Here is an 18,674-nt window from a genome sequence, read left to right as displayed (position 1 = left end):
TATATTTTTTGTACATATACAAATGCTTTATAGAGGAGGATAGAGGAGAGACAGTGGGAAAGATAGTTTTTGGCTGAAAAGGCATTGGTCCGGATTCAAACCCATGCTGCAGCAGTATATGTGATCCGGAGGCAGTGGTTTAGACTGCTAGACTACCTTAGTCCACGTGTTTGTAATGTTGCTCTTACATCATGGCCATGGCTGCACTGAGCCCCTGTCCTTTACTAGTCCACAGCGCCTCAGGAACCGCACTCATAGTCATAGCCTGGATCTTGTTTGTCCTGACCCTCTCCTATGTGAAGGTGAACATTGGGGTGATCCTTCGGGATGAGGGCCACAGTGCCCTCTTGTGGTGTGGAGCGGTAGTGCAGCTTGGCTCCATGCTGGGTGCGCTGTCCATGTTTCCCTTGGTCAGTGTCTATGGACTGTTCAAATCAGGGGACCCTTGTAACACCAAGTGCCCGAAGTAGGGATCAAGATGTGGCTTACTGTTGAAACTTACTGTAGAAAACAAAAATGTTGACACTGGAAATATATCTTTCATCATTTGAGTTTGTCTCTTTAAACTGATTTTAAGGTATCTAGTCTGTTGCCCTATGGTTGATTATGAACTAAATGGCACCAAACCGCTTGTGTTTGTTTTCCGTTGAATAAAGTTTCAAAACGTTTTGCTACAGATGTAGGATCTTAATTGTATCACCCTGTTGCAAGATAGCTTTTTATGCAATGCAGGAACTTTAAAACGTGTAGTGTTTTTGAGGTTTAAAAAGGCTTCTGAAGTTTTCAATTTCCACTTTGACATTTCAGACTTCATTTTCCCTTGCAAAAATGTATCATCCCCTACAAAAATGCCCATTAATTATAATCCACGTAATAATTCACATTTCCTGTTGCTGCAGGATTATTTTCCTGCTGTAGCAAACTGGCTCAAATTAAGACCCGAAATCTATACAGTGTGCCCTAATGAATACGACTCAGTATGCCTATATTGGGGTTAAACACTGTGGGAGGCCAATTTATTGATGTCTCAGACTTTTATTGTTACAAAGACCACAAAGATGATTGTATGTTATTGCTAAGCTTTTTACAATTCTTCTTTAAGAGAAGATTAATGCCTTGTTTTACGTGAAGGGGAGTTAAGTATAGTGTTATAACAGTGATGACTGGTCCCCTGTAGCTCAGTTGGTAGAGCATGGCACTTGCAACGCCAGGGTTGTGGGTTCGTTTCCCACGGGAGGCCAGTATGAAAATGTATGCACTCACTAACTGTAAGTCGCTCTGGATAAGAGCGTCTGCTAAATGACTAAAATGTAAATGCATCAAAGGGATGATGGACGGGGCCATGTACCGTCAAATCTTGGGTGAGAACCTCCTTCCCTCAGCCAGGGCATTGTGGATGGGTATTCCAGCATGACAATGACCCAAAACACACGGCCAAGGCAACAAAGGAGTGGCTCAAGAAGAAGCATATTAAGGTTCTGCAGTGGCCTAGCCAGTCTCCAGATCTTAATCCCATAGAAAATATGTGGAGGGAGCTGTAGGTTCGAGTTGCCAAACGTCAGCCTCGAAACCTTAATGACTTGGAGAAGATCTGCAAAGAGGAGTGGAACAAAATCCCTCCTGAGATGTGTGCAAACCTGGTGGCCAACTACAAGAAACATCTGACCTCTGTGATTGCCAAGAAGGGTTTTGCCACCAAGTACTAAGTAATGTTTTGCAGAGGGGTCAAATACTTATTTCCCTCATTAAAATGCAAATCTATTTATAACATTTTTTACATGCGTTTTTCTGGATTTTTTTGTTGTTGTTATTCTGTCTCTCACTGTTCAAATAATCCTACCATTAAAATTATAGACTGATCATGTCTTTGTCAGTGGGCAAACGTACAAAATCAGCAGAGGATCAAATACCTTTTTCCCTCAATGTAGGTGCCCACCTCGTGGCCGGAGCAGGGTTGAGTGGAGTTCCGTGGGGCTGTGCTGTCCTACAGAGAGGGTCTGCCCAACGCCCTGGACGGGGTGAGCCTGGTGGTCCGGCCTGGGGAGAAGGTGGGGGTGGTGGGCCGGACGGGCTCAGGCAAGTCCACCCTGTTCCTGGCCCTCTTCCGCATGTTGGAGCTGAACCAGGGTCAGATCTTAGTGGACGGAGTGGACACCAGTCAGGTGGGACTGGCCCAGCTCAGGTGAGGGAAGGAAGAGATGATGTTGATGACTGTGGTGGTGGTGTGATGATGATAATAATGGATTTAAATGTTTTTTTGTACTTTTCCAACTGCTCGACACAACATTATTGTGCACTTGGATGATGATGGTGATCTGTGCATCTGTAATAAAAGCCCTTTATAGGTGACGACATTCATCAAGCATGTCTGCATATTTTGAACTACCAAAAATACATTGGTTTGTTCCTTCCTTCTTTCCTTCCTCCCGAGTGGCGCAGTGGTCTAAGGCACTGCATCGCAGTGCTAGCTGTGCCACTAGAGATCCTGGTTCACATCCAGACTCTGTCGTAGCCGGCCGCGACCGGGAGACCCATGGGGCGGCGCACAATTGGTCCAGGGTAGGGGAAGGAATGGCTGGCAGGGATGTAGCTCAGTTGGTAGAGCATGGCGTTTGCGACGCCAGGGTTGTGGGTTCGATTCCCACGGGGGGCCAGTATGAAAAATAAATACAATACAAATAAAAATGTAACTGTAAGTCGCTCTGGATAAGAGCGTCTGCTAAATGACTAAAATGTAAATGTGATGAATCTAGCGTAGACGACAGATCCATTTTTCACACTGTGTTTGTGGCTCCCCCTGCAGGTCTAAACTGGCCATCATCCCCCGGGACCCGTTCCTGTTCAGCGGGACGGTGAGGGAGAACCTGGACCCATGTGGACGTCACCCGGACCCCCGGCTACTGGAGGCCCTGGAACACTGTCACCTGAGTCCTGTCATCAACCGCATCGGTGGGTGGGTGAGAGAGAGGGAGGGTGGGTGAGAGAGAGAGAGAGGGAGGGTGGGTGAGAGAGAGAGAGAGGGAGGGTGGGTGGGAGAGAGAGAGAGGGAGGGTGGGTGGGTGGGAGAGAAAGAGAAGGTAGAGGAGGGAGAGAGGATTAATGAGGACAGTAGAGGAGGGAGATTGTGATGTGACAGAAGGGAGATGGATGACCCATCACAATAATTAAAAGGAAGAGAAGGTGAAGGAGGGAGAGAGGATGAATGAGGACAGTAGAGGAGGGAGATTGTGATGGTGATAGAAGGGAGATGGATGACCCATCACAATAATTAAAAGGAAGAGAAGGTGAAGGAGGGAGAGAGGATGAATGAGGACAGTAGAGGAGGGAGATTGTGATGGTGATAGAAGGGAGATGGATGACCAGTGGTGTAGTGGTCCCTGGAGAAGTGGGTATACTCTCAGTATTCACCTTTTTTTTTTTTAAGTAGTCCAGAAAAAAGCCCTGTTTTAGAAACAGTGACATGTAAGACTATGATTTAGTTTACCCAAAAATATGTAATTTCTACTTGCACACTATTATAAAATGATCATGACTTGATTAGGAGCAGTTTGTAGTTACTACTGGTCACAAGAGCAGCCTGGATGAATGTAAAATGTATTTATCATGAGGCAAACAGGAAATGGTGTTTCGATTATTTTTTGCACATTTATTTAAATAAAATACTTCAAATCTGAAGGTGACAATGCATCCTTGTTCATATTGCTATATGCTTTGTTTTGAACATGTTCATTTACCGGTAAATCATTCAACAAAATATGTTACAACAATATTTAGTTAACAATTAACAAAAATATATGCATTAACAACACATCAACAGTGATATACTCTCTCAACCCAGCACTGGGTTTCTGACCTTTGCTCATACTACAGTATATTCCAGACAAATTTGCTTTCTGCAGGAGCTTTCACACTGCACTGTCTAGAACGCACCGAAGAGGCAGCACGATGGCTCTTCAACCAGGTCCTTGTATATTTTCTAGGATCAAACTTGGAAGTTGGTGGGCCGTTGATATTAATCATCATCAAGTTTGATATGTTTGAGATCAGAAGGACAGCCCTCTTGTCTGAGCTTATATTGTTCATAAGGCTAAAATTCCTCTCACACTCTGCTGTACCGACAGGGAATGTTTTCATACAGTTCATAAGTGGTTTTAGGTCCTTGGGCTCACTACTGGGCTCTTCCAGTAGGTCCCGCATCCCATTCAGTGCTTGGTCTGTGCACAAGTTAAATCGCTTGCACAGTCGCTTAACTTGTTCTTCACCATGGCGGATGCTGGGCTTTGATGGCCACTTACTCTGATCAAGGATGCTGAGGTCCATGATGGTCTCATCTTCAAAAGACAAGCGTTTCTCCAGATTGTTCACAAGGCTTTGTAAGAACTGGCCTGGATTGATAGACTTCAGCTTTGCATTTGTTTTCAGGGCTATAGACCGATACTCCCCAGTCTGTTTTGCTTCTAAAGCCTCACTATATTTCTCACCTGGACTCTCTTTGAATGACTGGATCACTCTGATTGAGCGTTTCAGCAGATGCTCTGCTCTGAGGAGCGTTATAGAACGAGACTGAAGCTCCTGTGACAGGAGACTTAGTTCATGGAGAGTGTCGTACATGAGGCCAAGGTCACAAATGAATTCTGGACTTTGAACACGGTCTAACAAACCTCTGTACATCTGCCTCTCTTTGGTGGACCTCATCTCATCACTGCAAGCATTTTTAAAGTGCTGCACAAGAGCTCCCAGGGATGTCCAAACAGCACGAACAGTCCGAAAGCTACTGGCCACCCAGCGTACATCCAAGATTCTGCCAATGCGAAGAAGTTGTGAGCCTACTTCAGCTGCTGCATTAACAAGTTCACGTTCATTTTTGTTTGACACACTATACAGAGAGTATAGCTTCTGGATAAAAGTTTTAAAGTGATTGACAGAGTTTACCTCATCAACTGCATCTGACACAGCAAGTTCAAGTCTATGGTTCATGCAGTGCCATACAAAAAGCTTTGGGAATCTCAAAGTCAGTCTGGTTGCTACTCCTGACTTCTTTCCTAGCATGACACTGGCTCCATCAGATACAAATGTTACCCAGTTTTCATGAAGCCACTCTTCTGTAAAGCCAGCATTAGTTAAACAGGTGAGTAACGCCTGTAATATGCCATCTGCTCTCTGATTTTCCAGTTCAACAAGTTCCAGGAATATGAACTCAGGGCTTTCTTCTTGAATTGATGCTTTAATAGAAACTGTCATGACAGCTTTGTGACTTAAAGAAGATGCCTCGTCAATTAGGACAGCTAACTTACTGGATGATGCTATAATGCTACTGATGATTTTGCTCTGCATCTCACTAGCAACATGTTGTATTATTTGTGTTGCACTGTAACGTGAATGAAGTATTGAGCCCATTTTTACACCATTCAGTTCCTGCAGCTCAATGAGGCTCTCATGGTCAGAAAAGGGTCGGTTCTTTTTGGCCAGATGGTAGGCTGTTCGAAACACAGCTTCAGTTTCCTTCATGTAGGACTCAGTCATAGTCTCCACTGCATTCTCAATGGCAGCTTCTTTCTGTTGCTCTGCCACCTTCACAGCCTGAGTGTGGGCCTTGGACAACGCATGTTTCCTCACCTTATTTCTCAAGATTGACAAACTTGTTGTTCTACTTCCCTGGCCAGACACTTGAATTTCAAAGTTCATCCATTCTCTTGAGAGCGATACACCTTGTCCTTGCTCCTTGTCGATCCCAATGGAGTTCACACTGCTACAGACCAGACATCCTGCGAAGCATAAACAAACAATGTAACTACTCCTGTATCCACAGCTGTACGTGTGCATGGTCCTTTACACACACACACACACACACACACACACACACACAAAGTTATCTGTGCCCACTGTTTCAGAAGTTACCCAAACTAGCAATCTACCTAAACTTACCCAATTTTTTGTTTTTGGATCCCAACCAGGGGTTCTTGGATTTGAAGTCTTCTGTTTGTTTAGCACTCCACAGGTCTGGCCAGTCATTATTGATGTCTACAGACAACAACAAAACTAATTATGCATCTCCCTGTCTCTCTCTCTCTCACACACTTACACACACACACACACACACACACACACACTACTGTGATCACAATAGTCATCAGCAAGACATGGGTCCCCCTCTTTACATTAACAATCTGCATAACCAAGTGGAAATATTTTCAGCAAGTGAAGCTGAAGCATACAGGAGATTAGTGAGTGAAATACTTGGGAGAGTTTATTTAACAAAAAAACAACAAATTTAACACAAAATGTTATATAACAGTAGCATTGTAAAAAACAAACATGGATACAGACAAAATAAATAGAAGGGCAATAAAATAAATAACATCACACAGAAATTCAAAATGAGGCTTAATCTGTCAAAATCACCTTTTGTTACAGTGTGAGGCTTCACTTTTCAATAAACTGGAGATGCAATTTACTGCCTGTGTGTTCTGACCTGGTGGTGGTAGACTGGATCCTTCTCTATGCTCACACTGACTTGCCTGGCTAGCTCCCGGTTGAGAGCTGCCAGGGCTGCTGGTTTTAGGGGTGGGGTCTGCCTGGGCCTGATCTGGGCCTGATTTGTGCCTCTTTACAAAAAAGTCTGCAATATCTCCCTTCCTTTTCATGGTTACCTGTCCCTATACAAAATAAGACAGCCTGATTAGACCTCAATATTGTTTTAGGCTGAATCTTAAACTATTTGTCCCCATTCTTGTGTTTTAACTTACTTAAAAATCAACTACCAGCTTAGCTACTATGCAATTAAACTAGATCATATAGGTTAGTTAGGGCTAAGTAACTTGGCTAATGTTATAATTTAGGGCTTAGTAACTTGGCTAACGTTATAATTTAGACCTTTACAATAATAAACAAGCTTCATAAACATTGAGATAATCAGTTTCATCAGTCTGGTATGAAATTCTTATGAACTGGGTTGATTAAACACTTACTGAAAACCAACAATGCCCCGGTTTCCCCACATTATCCCAATCTACGTAGCTAGCTTCATAACGTTAGCCGACTCGCACTAACTATTGGCGGCAACATCTCTTCTCCTCTAAATGTGCAGTCACTGGCAATTTGCCAGTAGTTTAAAATAATGATTCATTTGGAAACCACCTTAAAACTTACCTCAGAATGATGTCTTCCATCAACTGGGGTGGCACACCGCCGCTTGTGTCCTTTCTTCATCCGTTGTTTGGTCTGCTGCCGTTATCGTAGTCAAGTGGCACCGGCACCTGAGTTTTTTTTTTTTTTTTTTTTCACTGGCACCTGAGGTATTAGCGATATTTTCCTCGGCATGACCCGCCCTACTCTGCCTCTGATTGGCTCATCAGTCCTCATGCCTAAAGTTAACCAATCTAATCAGTGAAAGCAGCGAGTACCAGCCAATTAGAGGCAGAGGAGGGTGGGTCATGGCTTCACTATCCCCGAGGAAGAAAATAGGCAATCTGACTCACAGATATTACTGAATGATGCGCATCAGGGGGGATTTAGAAGTGGGTATACGCAATGCTGACTGAAAAATAAGTAGGTATACGCCGTATACCAGCGTATACCCTGGACTACACCTCTGTGGATGACCCATCACAATAATTAAAAGGAAATGCCAAGAAAACTATAGGCAAATAATTAAAAGGAAATGCCAAGAAAACTATAGGCAATTACACCATTATTTAACATTACCGCATGTCAGCTGCATGACAATTAGCGAGTTGACTAGAACACGGTCCAGATACCCTTCAAATTGCGTTGTGGTTCGAAGAGACCACTAAAATGTTGCAGAGATAAGTGACCGAGATGCGCGCGTACAGCATTGGATGCATCAATTCGGGCTACAAGTGCTGTTGGCCTAATGACAATCGCCGAATGTCATTACACTTTTATTTTTATTTTTTACAGATTTCTCTTTCCATTCAGCAAATTGCAAGTGCACTGTGGGATGCTGGAATTATTTTGTGAGTGGAAAAACATGCGTGGATAGCCAACAGGAATGCCTTTTGAAGTGATTGTTTCACAATCAAATGAAAACATAATGACTGGTTGTTATTATGCCACATTAAAAGTTAATACATGATAAAAGTTATATGACAAATCTTTACTAGGCCCACGGTGATCATATGACATTAATAGGGATTCTATATGTAATCTATGCATCTATATGAAATTCTATGATTAGACTAGGGCTGTTACGGTGACCATATTACCTCCACACTTAGTCATGGTAACTAGGCTTCTCCAAGCTCTGATGGTCAATAGTAGCCTACCAAACTTGCTAACTGCCTGGTACTCCGCACTCTATTGTCCTTCTAATCAATGCAAATGTAATCAAAAATCTAATCAAACACTCATGTTGCGCAGCATTTCTGTAGGCTATGCAATTGCATGAGAAAACAGCGTTTTGATGGCCTCTATTAAAAAGAGGATCCCATCAGCATTCTATAGGCTAGGCCTACTAAATTTCCCAACTTTCCTAATATTAAACACATTTCTTCGCTTTACAACAGAAGTATAGCCTACCTGGCTGGCATTAAAATTAACCATGGGAAATGTGTCCTCTATCCGATATTTAAATGTATTTTTCCCCTGCCCCTGTTCCGAGACAGGTGCATGATAATGGTCCATTCTAAATGAAAACTAATTTCACACACATATTATTTAGTATATGTAAAGACAAGATTAAATCAAGAATAGTCTAATGGGTGACAATATTAGCCTATCACTTGTGAATTATATATTATCACTTGTGAATGATGCCCAGCTTGTTCATTTGTATTTAATGTTTTATTTCACCTTTATTTAACCAGGTAAGCCAGTTGAGAACAAGTTCTCATTTACAAGTTCTCATTTACAACTGCGACCTGCATTAAGGCAAGAAACAGCGCCTAATTCATAAATAATAATAATTCATGACTTTTTCAAATCATAGTCCCACACCTCATGTAGCCTAGCCCATAGGCCTATAGGTTTTGATAAAGTTTGTATCACAACTAAAGTGGCCAAGCTCACTGGCCCTAAAAGGCATTGTTTTTTTAAAGGGGCATTACGGCCACACTAGGGGGATGCAGAAATTTGAGGCATTATCAAGTGCTTGCCAAATTGTGAATGAGAGACTGATGAAGTGTGTACAGCCTGTGCAAGATACAAAGCAGAGCTCATGCCTTTCATGGAACTTTTTTCAAATCATCATTAGTCGCATCTTGCAGCCTTAGAATGTATTAAAAATCTAAACATATAGCCAAACGTTTGTATCACAACTAAAGCTTCGTGTTTCTTTGTTAACCCCTCAATACAGAATAGCCCCATGTGCACACTCCCTCAGAAATCATTTGGAGAAAACATCCTTTCTATTTTATTAATGTCAGTGGGTGCTGTAGGTGGGTGTGGTGCAGGAATCAGATGCAGGACGCAGAAAAATAAGTCCAATAGACTTTAGTGAACAGCACACTCAAATTCACGAGTCAAACGCCCGGAGGCGAGAAAGTCCGCACACAGGCGAAAACCAAACGGCGCACAAAACAGTGCGTAAATAACCTCCGAACACAGAGGAGGAAAATATGAAATGCACAAGGCAAACAGTAGCGCACAAAACACGACAGCGAAACAATAACACACAAACACAGACACACACAACGAGAACTAAATAGAACACTAACTAGACACAGGTGTACAACATCAAGACCAAACCAAACGAACATGAAACATAGATCGGTGGCAGCTAGTACTCCGGAGACGACAACCGCCGAAGCCTGCCCGAACCAGGAGGAGGAGCAGCCTCGGCCGAAACCGTGACAGTACCCCCCCCTTGACGCGCGGCTCCAGCCGTGCGCCGACCCCGGCCGCGGGGACGACCAGGAGGACGCGGAGCAGGGCGCGCGGGATGGTCCCGGTGGAACTCCGACAGGAGAGATGGGTCTAGGATGTCCCTCCGCGGCACCCAGCACCGCTCCTCCGGGCCGTACCCCTCCCACTCCACGAGATACTGGAGACCCCCCATCCGGCGTCTGGAGTCCAAGATGGACCGAACGGTGTACGCCGGAGCCCCCTCGATGTCCAATGGGGGCGGAGGAGGCTCTCCTATCTCATTGTCCTGGAGTGGACCAGCTACCACCGGCCTGAGAAGAGACACATGGAACGAGGGGTTAATATTCTTATATTCAACAGGTAGATGTAACCTATAACACACCTCGTTCAATCTTCTCAGGACTTTAAAGGGCCCCACAAACCGCCGACCCAGCTTCCGGCAGGGCAGGCGGAGGGGTAGGTTTCTGGTAGAGAGCCAGACTCGATCTCCGGGTGCGTACACCGGCCCCTCACTGCGGTGGAGATCGGCGCTCGCCTTGTGACGAAGGACGGCCCGCTGCAGGTGGACGTGGGCAGCGCTCCACGTCTCTTCCGAGCGCCTCATCCAATCATCCACCGCAGGGGCCTCGATCTGGCTCTGCTGCCACGGTGCCAGAACCGGCTGGTAACCTAATACACATTGAAAAGGGGTTAGGTTAGTAGAGGAGTGGCGGAGAGAGTTCTGGGCCATCTCGGCCCAGGGAATGTAACGCGCCCACTCCTCAGGCCGGTCCTGGCAATACGACCTCAGAAACCTACCCACATCCTGGTTGACACGTTCCACCTGCCCGTTACTCTCCGGGTGGTACCCCGAGGTAAGGCTAACCGAGACCTCCAAACGCTCCATAAACGCTCTCCACACACGGGAGGTAAACTGGGGGCCTCGATCAGACACTATATCCTCGGGGACCCCGTAATGCCGGAAGACGTGGGTAAATAGGGCCTCAGCGGTCTGTAGGGCAGTAGGAAGACCCGACATAGGGAGAAGACGACAGGCCTTAGAGAACCGGTCCACAACGACCAGGATGGTGGTATTCCCCTGAGAGAGGGGAAGGTCTGTTACAAAATCCACCGAGAGGTGGGACCATGGTCGTTGTGGAACGGGTAGGGGCTGTAACTTACCCCTGGGCAGATGTCGGGGCGCCTTACACTGGGCGCACACCGAGCAGGAGGAGACGTAAACCCTCACATCCCTAGCCAAAGTAGGCCACCAGTATTTAGTGCTAAGGCAATGCACTGTCCGGCCAATACCCGGATGTCCAGAGGAGGGTGACGTGTGAGCCCAGTAGATGAGTCGATCCCGAATCTCGAGCGGAACGTACTTCCGACCCTCAGGACATTGTGGAGGGCTGGGGTCGGTATGCAACGCTCGCTCGATCTCGGCATCGACCTCCCACACCACCAGTGCCACAAGGCAAGACTCCGGTAGTATGGGAGTAGGCTCAACGGACCTCTCCTCCGTGTCATACCGCCGGGACAGTGCATCTGCCTTGCCATTCTGGGAACCAGGGATGTACGTGATTTTAAATACGAACCTGGTGAGAAACATACTCCATCGAGCCTGGCGAGGGTTCAGTCTCCTCGCTGCCCTGATGTACTCCAGGTTCCGATGGTCAGTCAAAATGAGGAAAGGGTGTTGAGCCCCCTCAAGCCAATGCCTCCACACCTTAAGGGCCTGAACTACAGCTAACAGCTCCCTGTCCCCAACGTCATAGTTACGCTCCGCCGGGCTGAGCTTTTTGGAGTAAAAAGCACAGGGGCGGAGTTTAGGTGGCGAGCCGGACCGTTGAGAGAGCACGGCCCCTATACCAGCCTCAGACGCGTCCACCTCAACCTGAAAGGGAATCGTGGGATCCGGATGCGCCAGCACCGGAGCTGACGTAAACAGGTCCTTCAGTCTCCCAAAGGCCCTGTCCGCATCAGCTGACCACTGCAGGCGCACCGGACCCCCCTTCAGAAGGGACGTGATAGGAGCTGCCACCTGTCCAAAACCCCGGATAAACCTCCGGTAGTAATTCGCAAAGCCCAAGAACTGCTGCACCTCTTTTACAGTGGTTGGAGTTTGCCAATTACGCACAGCGGACACACGATCCACCTCCATACTCACCCCTGACGCGGACAACCGATAACCCAAAAAGGAGACCGACTCCTGGAAAAAAAGACATTTCTCTGCCTTGACATATAGGTCGTGCTCCAACAGCCTCCTCAATACACGTCGCACCAGGGTTACATGCTCGGCTCGGGTAGACGAGTATACCAGAATATCATCAATGTACCCGACCACCCCTTGTCCCTGCATATCCCGGAAAATGTCATCTACGAAGGATTGAAAGACTGATGGAGCATTCATCAACCCATATGGCATGACAAGATATTCGAAATGACCTGACGTGGTACTAAACGCTGTTTTCCATTCATCGCCCTCCCTAATGCGCACCAAGTTATACGCGCTCCTGAGATCCAATTTTGTGAAAAACCGCGCCCCATGCAATGACTCTGTCATGGTCGCAATCAGAGGGAGTGGATAACTGTATTTCACAGTAATCTGATTGAGACCACGGTAATCAATGCATGGGCGCAACCCTCCATCTTTCTTTTTCACAAAAAAGAAACTCGAAGAGGCGGGGGAAGTGGAAGGCCGAATGTATCCCTGTCTCAAAGATTCGGCTATGTAGGTCTCCATAGCTTTTCTCTCCTCTTGAGACAAAGGATACACATGGCTCCGTGGGAGCGCTGCTCCTGCCTGGAGATCAATCGCACAATCCCCCTGTCTATGGGGAGGCAACTGCGTCGCCCTAGTTTTGCTAAACACAAGAGCTAAATCCCCATATTCAGGCGGAATGTGCAGTGCGGGCACTTGGTTTGGACTTTCCACCGAAGTCGCCCCCACGGAAACACCCAGACATCGCCCCTCACACTGAACAGACCACCCATCGAGAGCCCTCTGTTGCCACGAAATAGCAGGGTTATGGGTGCTTAACCAGGGAATCCCCAGCACCACTGGGTACGCAGGAGAGTCGATCAGATACAGCCTCTTCATGACCCCCCTGCGCACACATCCTAAGTGGCGCTGTGACTTCCCTGATCAACCCCAACGGACGGCTATCTAAGGCATGAACGGGAAAAGGTTTGTCAACGGGTAGGAGAGGGATCCCTAACTCTAAACAAAACTTTCGATCAACAAAATTCCCAGCTGCGCCTGAATCTACTAGCGCCTTATGCTGGGAATGAGGTGCAACCTGTGGAAAACCAACAGGTATACAAAAGTGCGCAACAGAAAGCTCTGGGTAGGTGGGGCGTCTACTCACCTGGGAGGCCCCCCCAGTGCGTGGCCTGTTGTCTTCTCCCCCGGAGAACCCTCCCCAGCACCTGGCCGCAGTGTGCCCTCCACGACCGCACTTGGTGCAGGAGACAGGCCCCCTCGGGCTCCTCCTACTCCGTTCTCTAGCGCCGGCACCCCCGAGCTCCATAGGGCTCGGCTCGGAGGTGCCGGAGGGCGGAATGGACGGACCCCCCTCGGGACGTCCACGGGTGGCCAGCAGGGTGTCTAAACGGATGGACATATCAACCAACTGGTCGAAAGTCAGATGGGTATCCCTGCAGGCCAACTCTCGTTGAACGTCCTCCCGGAGGCTACACCGAAAATGGTCAATGAGAGCCCGTTCATTCCACCCTGCATCCGCCGCTAGAGTCCGGTACTCCAAAGCAAACGCCTGTGCGCTCCTCCTCCCCTGTCTCAAGTGGACTAGCCACTCCCCCGCCGCTTTGCCCTCAGGTGGATGGTCAAACACGGCCTTGAAGCGGCGGGAGAACTCGGCGTAGGAGATGGTGTTGGCGTCCATCTTCCTCCACTCAGCGTTAGCCCACTCCAACGCCTTTCCCGAGAGACAGGAGATGAGGGCGGAAACGCTCTCGTGTCCCGAGGGCACCGGGTGTACAGTGGCCAGGTAGAGCTCCACCTGCAGGAGGAACCCCTGACACCCGGCAGCTGTTCCGTCATACGCCCTCGGGAGCGAGAGCCGAATCCTCCTGGGTTCCGGACCTGGGGCTGGTGGACCGGCCGATGGGGTGGACAGGGTAGGTGGAGGTGTGGGTACCCTGCTGGCTTCCCATCGGTGCAGGGTGTTGATCACGTCCTGTAGAGCGGTCTCCAGTTGTCTTATCTGGCCCTCCTGCCAATGGATATGCTCCTCGAGCGACACAGGTGTCACAGCCGATCCTGCTGATTCCATAATGGTGTGTTATTCTGTCAGTGGGTGCTGTAGGTGGGTGTGGTGCAGGAATCAGATGCAGGACGCAGAAAAATAAGTCCAATAGACTTTAGTGAACAGCACACTCAAATTCACGAGTCAAACGCCCGGAGGCGAGAAAGTCCGCACACAGGCGAAAACCAAACGGCGCACAAAACAGTGCGTAAATAACCTCTGAACACAGAGGAGGAAAATATGAAATGCACAAGGCAAACAGTAGCGCACAAAACACGACAGCGAAACAATAACACACAAACACAGACACACACAATGAGAACTAAATAGAACACTAACGAGGACTAACTAGACACAGGTGTACAACATCAAGACCAAACCAAACGAACATGAAACATAGATCGGTGGCAGCTAGTACTCCGGAGACGACGACCGCCGAAGCCTGCCCGAACCAGGAGGAGGAGCAGCCTCGGCCGAAACCGTGACAATTAATCTATGTTCAATTACATTCTTCATACTATAAAATAATGTATCGGAATTCTAAGCAAATCCTGTCTGCTAAATGAACTAGTGTAGCCCACAGCCATATGGCATAGCCAGATCAGGACCTAACATAAGGACAATTCAGAGTATGCTATTCTGTTCTTCTGAAACAGACTACATTTTCTTCATATCATGCTTCTTTAGACCTGTCTAAAATAAATAATGGATTTATTGTGACGGTGTAGGTTATATTACATAGATGTATTACTTTTTAAAATGTAGATGTTCCAAAGGTCTGCATCAGTGGCTTGTAGGCTATGCGTGGAAGCCAGGAGATGCTAAATGTGTTTATGTTAATTAAAGGTCATTACTGTGAGACCGGCAGTTATTTACTTGACAATCACCGGCTGACAAAATGTAATGACGCCAAAGCCCTAGATTAGACCCATTTAAAAAAAACATAGTATGAAGAGAGTGAAGGGTGATAATTAGTTCATGTTTGTGTCTGTAAGAGTTTGGTCAGGTGACCTCACTAACCTCTGCGTGTATTTGTGTATCTTAGGTGGTCTTGGTGCTGAGGTTGGAGAGAGGGGCAATTGTTTCTCTCTGGGACAGAGACAGCTGCTGTGTCTGGCCAGGGCTCTGCTGACTGAAGCTAATGTAAGAACCAGCCCGCACCATCCATCCATATGAATTACTAACATGGCTTTGAATTCATCCATCCAAATTACTAACATGGCTTTGAATTCATCCATCCATATCAATTACTAACATGGCTTTTAATTCAACCATCCATATCAATTACTAACATGGCTTTGAATTCAACCATCCATATCAATTACTAACATGGCTTTATTTCTCAACCATTGTTTCCTCTCTATAGATTCTGTGTATTGACGAAGCCACAGCCAGCGTTGACCAAAAGACTGACAAGCTGCTACAACAGACAATCAGAGAGAAGTTTCAAGACAAGACCGTCCTCACCATTGCCCATAGGTAAATTAATCAGTGAACACAACTTTACATAACGATCTTAAGTGCTATAGTAGACATTTATACCGAATTATACATAACTTACGTTTTCATGGTACATTTATATCATAATTTGATGTCACAGTTGAATAAAGTGACACCTTGATTTTCTCTCTCTGTCAACAGGATGAACACCATCATGGACTCAGACAGGGTGCTGGTGATGCATTCTGGGAAGGTGGTGGAGTTTGACACCCCTGCTGATCTGTGCCAAAGAGACGACTCATTTTCTGCAAGCTGGTTGGTGGGAGGGGAGAGTGTGAGGAGAAGCTATCAGAGGACTAATGACAATGGGAAATGTCAATGGGGATTTCTCTCTCTGTTTCCCCACAGGAGGCCAGTGGTGGTCGGACTCGGTGGACCAACCAACCACCCGTCCGATGGAGGTGGTAGAATTTGGCCCTATAATAATTACTGGTCCAGGGGTCCAGGGTCAGATTATTTTTTTCTTCACCCACATTATCGTTAAGGTTAGGATTTGGTGTAGGGTAATCTGATCCTAGATCTGTGGTTAAGGGCGGAGACTTCTACCTCGAGGCCCACTGACTGACATTTGACCTTTGACCTCAGAGAGTAAGGTCTGAATAGTCCAACCTGAGCAAGATTATTGTTTTACTACATTTTATGAAGTTGGGTTAATTTTCTAACCTGGGCGTCATGTGGAATTTCTCCGCTTTTTATTTGGAAACACGTTAATGGGGTACGAAAGAACTGATGTGTCAATAGCACAGAGTTAATGAAGAAACATGGAATAAGTACTTTAATTGCTTTTGTATTGAAGGGAGTATTTTATAGCACTATAATGGATTTTTACAGAAAAATTGTTTTCCTAGAGCAAGTCAATCATTCACTTTGCAGCACCGTTAATTTATGAATTCCTCTTGCACCTGGTCTGTTGGCAGTATGATCTTTATAGCTAGACAGAGCACACAATAATGGACATTCTTCACATAGATAAAATGCATGTTTACACACTGTTTGCTGTACGGATGTGCTGCAGACTAATAGACTTTATGATAAAGACAATTTAAAGTTGTTCTTTTTCTATTTACCATTCACACACAGCAAATTTATTTGGATGCTCCTCGCAATATTGTTACATCTGAGGATTTCAAGCCATTCTGTAGTAGGACCACTGTATATCAGTCATTTGAGAATGTTTCTGTTTTGTAATATACACTAATAGAGAACATCTCAGGGAGAATTGTCTTTACATGCAGCGTTTTCAGTTGTGGTCAGTACTCATGTACAGTAATATGAAGGTGTAACATGTTAAAAATAAAATGGCTCCACTGGTTTAACACATTTCTTGTCACTTATTTTTATTTATTGGGTTTGCCTGAACGTCATTATGATAATCTTCATGATTAGTAATTATATTTCTATATGTTACACATTCCATGTTATTGTTTTGTTGAGTTTGGGTTTATCTGAATGGCATGATTACATAATTGTCATGAATGGTAATTGGAAGGAGGAGTAGCCCCACCTTAAAGGTATGGTTACATAGTTAGAATGTTATACGGTCTCATAAATCAGTTCTATTCAAGTCTTAATCCCTAGATCATGCCACACCTTTATTTTTGTGCCTGATAATTACCGTGAGTCATATGAATGCCTTGCTGCCCCTCCCTTGAAACAAGACAACTCTTTGGCACAGATCTGCATTTTTGTGATATTAACAGACACTTATTTTTTCCCACCTGTCTTTGTGTGTTGTTGGAGAGTGCTCTGTTTGTGTTTTTCTCTATCTCACAGTTCCAGTCTTGGGAGGTTTCAGTGATCACCCTGCCTACCTGGACTGGAGAATGTGTGTGACGGTTTGTGGCTGGGAAGGCATGCCGAAGGTGGAACCAGTTTGTCTGCTTTGGGGAGAGTATGCTTTCACTGACTGAGGCACGGGGTAGGCAGTCCTACAGGAGTACGGAGCAAACAGCATGGACTGCTAACACTGTCACAACTTTCTCACATCAGTGTTAAACTCCTCAGTGGCTGAATAACAAGAAACTGCATGGTCAAAACAACCCAATGAAGCCTAAGGTAAGAGTTTGATTAGTTGTCAATTAACATTTTGAAACTTTTGCTGAAGTACTCCATCCAGACTATATGGTGCCAGGTACTATTGCTAGTGTTTACGAAGTCCACAAGGATGTCATCGTTGTAGTAGCTAGATGAATATGTCAAGTTTGGAACAGTATGTGCAGGTTTGTAATGCAAATGTCTACAGTAACTATTTACATTTTAGTCATTTAGCAGACGCTCTTATCCAGAGCAACTTACAGTTAGTGAGTGCATACATTGTTTTTTTTATACCCCTGTGGGAATCTAACCCGCATGTAGAGCATTGCAAACATTTTATACCTGAAAAAATATTAAAGAAGTCTTAATAGGGCATTGGGCCACCACGAGCCAGAACAGCTTCAATGCACCTTAGCATAGATTCTACAAGTGTCTGGAACTCTGTTGGAAGGATGCGACACCAGTCTTCTAAGGGAAATTCCATAATTTGGTGTTTTGTTGATGGTGGTGTAAAATGCTGTCTCAGGCGCCACTCCAGAATCTCCCATAAGTGTTCAATTGGGTTGAGATCTGGTGACAGACGGCCATGGCATTTGGTTTACATCGTTTTCATGCTCATCAAACCATTCAGTGACCACTCGTGCCCTGTGGATGGGGGCATTGTCATCCTATGGGGGCGTAGCCATGGTAGCCAAAATATTGGCCAAAATGGAGGCATAGCCATGGTAGACAAAATAATGGCCAAACTAATGGCCTGCCCAGCATTTTATACTTGTCCCTAAAATGGGATGATGGGATGTTAATTGCTTAATTAACTCAGGAACAACACCTGTGTGGAACCACCTGCTTTCAATATACTTTGTATCCCTTATTTATTCAAGTGTTTCCTTTATTTTGGCAGTTAGTTACCTGTAGTTATTGTTTGGCATGTGGCATAATTACATTCAATCTCGCTCCTGAATTAAAGTTATTCCATTCAAAATGCAACAGAATGATGAGTTGGCTGACTTAAAAGCAATAGGAGAATATTGAAACACATAGTATAATAAGTCGGAGTGATTAATATTTGTACAT

General features: G+C 45.7%; 1 protein-coding gene across 1 annotated transcript; it reads left to right on the top strand.

Moving 5' to 3' along the window:
* Nucleotides 1-191: 191 nt before the first annotated feature.
* Nucleotides 192-17,399, top strand: LOC311130343 (ATP-binding cassette sub-family C member 10-like; the record flags this gene model as incomplete). Its single annotated transcript, XM_084163071.1, has 7 exons — nt 192-410; nt 1,965-2,182; nt 2,804-2,949; nt 15,112-15,209; nt 15,433-15,545; nt 15,708-15,840; nt 17,340-17,399. 7 exons carry the CDS (start codon nt 192-194, stop codon nt 17,397-17,399), a joined length of 987 nt encoding a protein of 328 aa, XP_084019197.1.
* Between the last annotated feature and the right edge of the window lie 1,275 nt (nt 17,400-18,674).

The sequence above is a fragment of the Coregonus lavaretus genome (assembly GCF_964263955.1).
Source record: "Coregonus lavaretus genome assembly, chromosome: 6".
NCBI classification, from domain to species: Eukaryota; Metazoa; Chordata; class Actinopteri; order Salmoniformes; family Salmonidae; genus Coregonus; species Coregonus lavaretus.
The sequence above is the reverse complement of the archived record's forward strand: the minus strand, read 5'-3'. Positions and strand labels throughout refer to the sequence as shown.